We start from the raw sequence: 7,606 nt of genomic DNA, 5'->3' as shown, positions 1-7,606 counted from the left end.
TCATTACTATATCTTATACCCAGTTTATGATTGTTATAATCTTTAATTTAACCAAAATTATATCTTATTTTCTAGGCTCTTCAATACAACGTGTAGGGAGAGGTCAAATGATGCTGTATATTTTTGGTCATGTTCACATCTACATAATGCTTGAGGTGTCATAAACACTAGGTTAAAACCTTTGGGGTTGATTCATCAAGACTCAATGTGGTAGTTTGGTATTCTCTATAAAACAGATTGTCACTTTGATAGTGAAGTTTTGGGTTTCTCATTATAATCTTTACATTGATAAAATCTACATCTCAGTGCATTGGTTTAACAAAAAAAGACATTCATATGAACAGTTTTATGCTGCCATATTAAAGTACTTAAGGGCTTACAAATTAAGAAATTTACAAGGTGTTTTGTTAGAGAGGCAACCACATGCAGGCTTCTGTGTCAGTGCTCGGGACTCTGACTTCATACTGGGATATATGTGGTATGGAGGCTTCTGTGTCAGTGCTCGGGACTCTAAGACTTCATACTGGGATATATGTGGTATGGGGGCTTCTGTCCCAGTGCTCGGGACTCTAATACTTCATACTGGGATATATGTGGTATGCAGGCTTCTGTGTCAGTGCTCGGGACTCTAAGACTTCATACTGGAATATATGAGGTATGGAGGCCTCTGTGTCAGTGCTCAGGACACTAAGACGTCATACTGGGATATATGTGGTATGCAGGCTTCTGAGTCAGTGCTCGGGACACTAATACTTTATACTGGGATATATGTGGTATGGAGGCTTCTGTGCCAGTGCTCGGGACACTAAGACTTCATACTGGGATATATGTGGTATGGAGGCTTCTGTGTCAGTGCTCAGGACTCTAAGACTTCATATTGGGATATATGTGGTATGCAGGCTTCTGTGTCAGTGCTCTGAGACTAAGACTTCATACTGGGATATATGTGGTATTCTGTTCCATGTTCCTTCATTGCCTTTTGAAGTTACTTATTTTAATGCATGTAATAGGTTTTAATATGTACCCTTCAATACAGAGATTTACCTCACCTGGTACTGTTTTTAATGCACTTAGAAAACAGAATATGAGTAGTAGATATGAAGAAAATTTACAGTTAAAAATATTTAGCAACATAACCAAAATGAGTGCTGACTTTCCATGAGGCTAGATGAGTAGTTTGCTTAAATCTCATTAAACTGAGACTCCATTTTCTGTGTGGATATATGCATGTGTTTGTTTGTGTGTGTGTGTGTGTGTGTGTGTGTGTGTGTGTGTGTGTGTGTGTGTGTGTGTGTGTGTGTGTGTGTGTGTACGTAACAAAAAGAATGGTAGGAAGGCAGTGATAAACCAGGAAATACTAACTGTAAAAAGGGAAACTATTATCTTTTACATACTGTATGTTGACACTATGATTTGGTATAAATCTTCTGTTTGAAGTACTATGTATGTTACAGGTGATGATTGCTACATGATCTTCAAATATCTTCTCATTTAGTTTTGTAGATTGTTACTTTGTGTGAACCTGATGTGTGTGTGTTTTTAAACAATGAAAAGATGTTTAACAAACAAAAATAATAAGATTATTGAGTTGGAAGCTAATTAATATTAAATCTTTCAAATACAATTGCTGTTCATTGTGTGTAGTGCTCACAGCCTGATTTGCTAGATGTTCTGGTCACCTCGCCAAAGCAGACGGGATGTACTGCAGTGGTAAAAAAAATAGTGTTGTGATAAATGTAAGCAATAAAGTTTCACCGCTGGCTGGTACTAGGTTTTAATGGACCAACAAGAGGTGCCTGATACTCGGTTCTAATAAACCACTCAAGCTTTTTCTAGTCTTGTCCATAGTCAAATGCCTGAAGCAGCAAGAGATAGCTCATCCATTACTCACTTGGTATTGTTGTTAATGCACTTATAAAAATACGGATAGCAGATGTGGGGAGAAATGCAGTTTGGGACAAAGTTGTCCTGGACCCATGAGTAAAGTGTAGGGGGAGGGCTGGGGTGGGGAAGAGCTAGGCTAGGGATTAAGGGATTGGCTAATCATTAGAGTCATGGCAATATAGGTATTTAAGGGGATTGGAGTAGTTAAGGAAATGATGTAAGGAAAGGGTGGGACTCAGGATGATTTTAAGGATAGGGAGCTAAAGGAAGTAGGTACATCTGGCGTGAGTATGCAGTTAAAAAATAGTTTATCAATATAACCAAGAGTACTCATATAACAGACTTTCCTAAATGTTATTATGACAGACTAGATCAATAATTTGCCCAAGTTTCATGAAACTAGGACTTCATTTTTGTTCTGTGTGTGTGTGTGTGTACGCGCACGCATGTATGTGTTTAGTGAACAGAGGGGTAAGAAAGATATTGATAAATTAGGAAATACTAAACTAACTCCATTTTGGATAAAACTGTGATGCAGATTATTTTGATTAGGCCAAGGGTAGTATATCGTTGAGTAATTTGGGAAGAATAAATGTATACTTCCACAGTACATGATTTGGCCATGCATGTCTGCTTGTTTTGTGATTGGATATGTCTAGCACAGCACCCAATTTCAGTAGAGTTGCAAGGGAAAAAGTGCCTCACTAAAGTAAAACGGGCATCAACATAGCTTGTAATGTGCTGGAACGGGTTCCCTTCAGAATCTCAAAATACTGAAATGTCGAATTTCAGTATTTCGATGCCAAGAAGCTGAATCCACATAATAGCGAAAGTTTAGAAGCTCAAAATTCAAAACCTCAAATACCGGAGGTTTTGAATTTTACGCTTCTAAAATTCTGCTATGGTCATGTATTCAGGTAAGTGTGTGTGTGTGTTAAGGGTTATGGGTAGGAGCTGTGGTGTGCGTCAGTGTGTTTTGTTGCTGTGATGTGTGTGTGTGAAGAGAAAGTAGCTTGTGTGGTGGTGTTTTGTGTGTGTTTGTATGTAGTGTGACCTCGGAGTGAGAATATTTAAGTAGGGAGGTGTATGGGGGGGTGCAGGTGGGCTTGCCCCCCTGCATTTGTGTAGTAGAGTGATTGTGTATGCTTGTGTGGTGGATGGTGTGTGTGTGTGTGTGTGTGTGTATGTGTGTGTGTGTGTGTGTGTGTGTGTAGTAAAACCGCGAAATTCAAAACTTCCGGTATTCGAGGTTTTGAATTTTGCGGTTTTTACTTTTTGTTGTTTTGTGGATTCGACTTCTTGGGCTCGAGATACTGAAATTCGAGATTTCAGTATTTTGAGCTTCTGAAGTGAATCCGCTGGAACATATATCAAGTATTACAGGTCAGCTCAACAGTTGTAAATTTGGGATATCAGTGCGGATCAATATGTATTGAAGCATATATCAAGTACTGCAGCTAAATTCAATGCATATAAGTGAGGAACATCAGTATGCCTTCTAATGTGCTGAATGAGTATGAAATACAGGCTAATTCAGCAGCTATAAGTTAAGGACATCAACTTGGCTTGCAATGTTCTGAAACATATATTAAGTACTGTTGGTTAATTCAACAGTTCTAAGCTCTGCAGAGCAGCAAGGTATATCAGCAGTAATCATAGATAGTCAGTGTCCATCTAGTATATAGTAGTAAAATAATAATAATTTTGCAGGTTAGTTAAGAAAAGTTTTATTCAAGCATATAGATTAGTTTTGCACATTGGTAAAACTCAGCATTTCTCAGCTGGTGAAGCCAACCTCCTCCTTAGGAAAGCCCAGACCTGTTTCAGAAAATTCACTATGCACTGTCTATTTTTATATTCTGATTATATAGTTACACCAACACTGGGCATTTTGGTTGTTTCCTGTCTAGGTCATGTTCAGACCTTTCAGTTTCATATCCTTACCACTGGGATTTTCTATTTCAGGATTATATGGCACCACATGTACTTCTTGTATTTGAACTGTACCCATGGCTTTTTTCTATCCAGTGGTTGAGTCTTGGGCTAGGCAGTAAAATCTGCCACTACTGACCAGCAAATGACAGTGGCAGAGTAAAATATTTGGTTCATGCTCTCCATACTAATAAGGTGTCCCTTCCTCTTACAGACTTGGAAAGTAGCTAGAATAACAGCATGTGTGTGTTCACATGCATTTTGCCTGAAGGATAAGACTCACTTTCAGAGACTTCAATCAACCATGGTTTGTCTGAAAACCACAGACGTTATGAGAAACAAATCAAACAAATAATGCAAAAATATGGGTATTCTGTAAAAAGTTAGACAGTTTAGAGGCATAGCAAGGTGAGTGTAAAAGTAAGGGATTGTATGTTACACTGCCTTTCTGACTAAGTGGCAAGTGCTTTACGCCTTTGAAAATTGGGAAAACACTTAGCTCTGTTTTTTTTTTACTGTAACTAATATACATGAAGCAGATAAAGCTCCACACACTACAAAGAATTATGACTGGGCCTCCGATCATAGACATAACCCTAAATGATATGTTCTCGACATGGATGACCAAATTTACCTCTTGAGTGAATTTGTTGGCATCCTTGTGTCAAACACATAATAAACGTTTTAAGATCGGCAATCCAATCATAATCCTCTGTGTTAAATATGTGAGTGACTTGTTCATTGTGATTTTTGTCTACCACTACCAAAGCTTAAGGCAAGTCCATACTTGCAAAAAAATCGACACTGTAGTATTAGTATGTAGTATGTATGTAGCAGATGGCAAATTCAAATTCAGTTTTACAATACTGGTCACTAATACAAAATATAGTTGTATGTATTGTTTTTACATAATTGATCAAATCTGGTGGTACAATGAAGTATTTCCTGCTATCGTTATTGCAACTGTAGAGCTCCAACAGTGGAATATACTGGGATATGTCTGGGTATAAAAGCAGAACTAGATTTAAGTTAACAACACAAAATCTGCTGCAATCACTCATACTTACTAATTGCCTAAATTAGGCTAGGGACTGTTGAATCTCAGGGTTAAGGCTTTTTACAGATGTAGAGGTTAGTTCTAAGTAAGAATAAAATATGATCTGAAAGTGAGGAGTAATAATAATATATTCAGACTTATGAGGGTAAGCTGCAAGTGTTGGCCAGGAACTTGTGAAATGCAGGATTCTGACACTTTCATACCTACAGTAGGTCCATGGAAAGAAGTATTACACCTGAATGGAAGATGAAGTGTACCTGTCTGGAAGACATAATATGGAGGTTGTATCCCTGAAGATTACAGGGTATGGTGAGAGAGGTTTTGCTTTATGCTTATGTATAAAGCTGCAAGAGCTAATGGAGAGACATATGTGGGGTGGGGGGCATAACAGGTGCAGTATGACAAACATACAGTGATATTGTACAAAATATCATCACTGTAAAGAAAAAAGCCATAGGTACAGCACAAATACAAGACGTGAATGTAGTGCCATATAATCCTGAAATAGTAAACTCCAATGCTAAGAACATGAAATTGATGGACAGGAAACAACCAAAAAAATATATAATCAAATATAAAACAGTCAGTGTATACAGCAACCCCACTATAGGTTTCCAAGTTACATTTTTGAGCCAGTCAATCAGTTTGGCATCTTTTTACAGAGTCTTGGGATTCTGTTTTCAGCTATTGTAATTTACAGTAACAGATTCCTTTTGCAGTTTACAAAATAGACAGTGGGCAAGCATACTGATTTATCATCTTTACAGAATGAGGTAGACACTAGATATGAAGCAGGTATGATTTGAGGGGTAAAGAATCATATCAGTTTAAGAATATGCACATAAGAAATTAAAGCATGCAAAACCACATCCATACCCCTCAACTGCCCAGATTTATGCAGAATGTCCAGCTTTTTGCCTCATATTTGTGGTCTGTTTATCATACAATTTGTGGTTTTCTGGCAACTCACCAATGATTGAAGTCACTAAATGCCACACAGTATACATTTCATTTTCAGACTTCATATTCTTCAGAAAATGCATGCTAACACAGATCCTGTTATTTTAGCAACATTCTAAGTTTCTAAGAGCAATATTTAAAATCTGTCCCTATTTTTGGGCCTTTGTCCTCCCATTATGTTAGGCTTTGTCCAGATTTCTTTATCTAAGATGTTGAGAGATATGCATGAAGAGCTACATAAATAAAAAATATATTGTTTGCTTGTATTACATGGTGTAAAGAGCAGTTGCAAGGAAATATGCAGTGACGGGACTCACTGACAGAAAAAATACTATAATACCACAATAGCAACAATAAATTAGATCCTTTTTAAACCTATTTCTTCTAAATAACAAGTATGACAAAAAACAGCAGAGGTGTATAAGTTCAAGAGTCTTAGTATAGATCAGTTTCATGATAATTAAAATATGAATGTTCATTTCCTGACCAGGTAAATACAAAGGTTATCAAGTATTTTTTTTTTTTACTGGGATGACCCAGTAGTTTAGGTGTTATGAAATAAACTAATGTGTGCACAGTCACAGTTCAGTAAACAAGTTAAAAGTTACAGGTCTATCCATAGCTGCAAGGTATAAATCATGCACAACTCTTTACCTTAATGAGTAAAGTACACTAAGATGAATGGTTCCACAGGCTCAGATGTTATTGCCCTCCTCTTTGGCAAAGGACTTACTAACCCTTAGCATGAAAGCTGAGAATCTAGCACTTACATACCCCCCATCTCATTAGGAAGGCAAATAATCACACTAAGAGATGTATTTTTGTGTGGGGGGTAATAACAGGAACAAGAAATTTTAAGTGGTCTTATTAGTGAGAAGAAGCCTTGTACACAAGTAACATCTATGATATTATCATACAGCTGCCTTTTGGTACACCATTATACAGAAGGAATTTGAAGTCACTCTAGTGGGTTTTCAGAAGGCTTACCTCAACATTGCATCGCCCCTGGGTCAGTAGCCACTGAAGGCAAGCTAGGTTGCCTGTCGCTGCTGCATCGTGAGCCGGACTGGCCCCATTTCTGGCACGACTGTTTCCAGAAAGCTTAGCTTCATCAACAAGGTACTGAAGGCAGAAAAGCTTGCCAGCCCGGGCAGCATGGTGTACAGCTGAAGCTCCCAGTGAGTCTTTAACTCCGGTATTTAGCGTACCTTCTGAATGTAGCAACTTTAGAGTGTCTAAGTCCCCTTGTCGGGCAGCTTGCAGAACCCGTTCAAGCACCATCCTCTCCTATGTAGCTAGACAAGGGCTTCCCTTGTCAACATGTATATCACTGTTTTCTTTACAGCTTCCAGTGTTGCAATATTTTGTAACACTTGTTGATTTCAATAAGTTCTGTTACATTTTAGGAGAGAAACCATGCTTTAGTTTAGATGATGAAAAATAAAATGATTGGCTTAGCACCCTTCTTCAGCAAGAAGCTTCATGTTTTTATACACGTGATACTCAGACTGCTACCAGATGACTCTGTCTCAAACATTGCTTCACTGTTTGCATTTTGAGTTCTGTCTCTTAGTTTTAACAGTGCTGCTGCTACTTGTAGCTTTAAACGTCTGTTATTATAACTTGTACACTCTCAAAGAACCTTTTGCTTTATTTAACCTATCCTCTGTTTCTGTCCTCCTTGATGGGAAAAATCCAGTAAGGCATGAGAGTATAAAGTCCTTAAACTGTCACTCTAAATTGCTCCGTGTTGCAGTCTTATAGCAATAAACA

The 7,606-nt window shown here is 37.8% G+C and overlaps 1 protein-coding gene across 1 annotated transcript in view; it reads right to left on the bottom strand.

Moving 5' to 3' along the window:
* The window catches only part of ESPN (espin), a 3,774,415-nt gene extending 3,767,248 nt beyond the window's left edge, over positions 1-7,167 (bottom strand). The window contains exon 1 of the mRNA XM_044063026.1: positions 6,821-7,167. Coding sequence (XP_043918961.1) covers positions 6,821-7,114 — 294 coding nt within the window. The 5' untranslated portion in view covers positions 7,115-7,167. The remainder of the gene's footprint in view (positions 1-6,820) is intronic.
* Between the last annotated feature and the right edge of the window lie 439 nt (positions 7,168-7,606).

This window comes from Protopterus annectens, chromosome 2.part1 (assembly GCF_019279795.1).
Source record: "Protopterus annectens isolate FY-2018-M chromosome 2.part1, PAN1.0, whole genome shotgun sequence".
Taxonomy (NCBI): domain Eukaryota; kingdom Metazoa; phylum Chordata; order Ceratodontiformes; family Protopteridae; genus Protopterus; species Protopterus annectens.
Note: the sequence above shows the minus strand (reverse complement) of the source record. Positions and strands in the feature narration are given on the sequence as shown.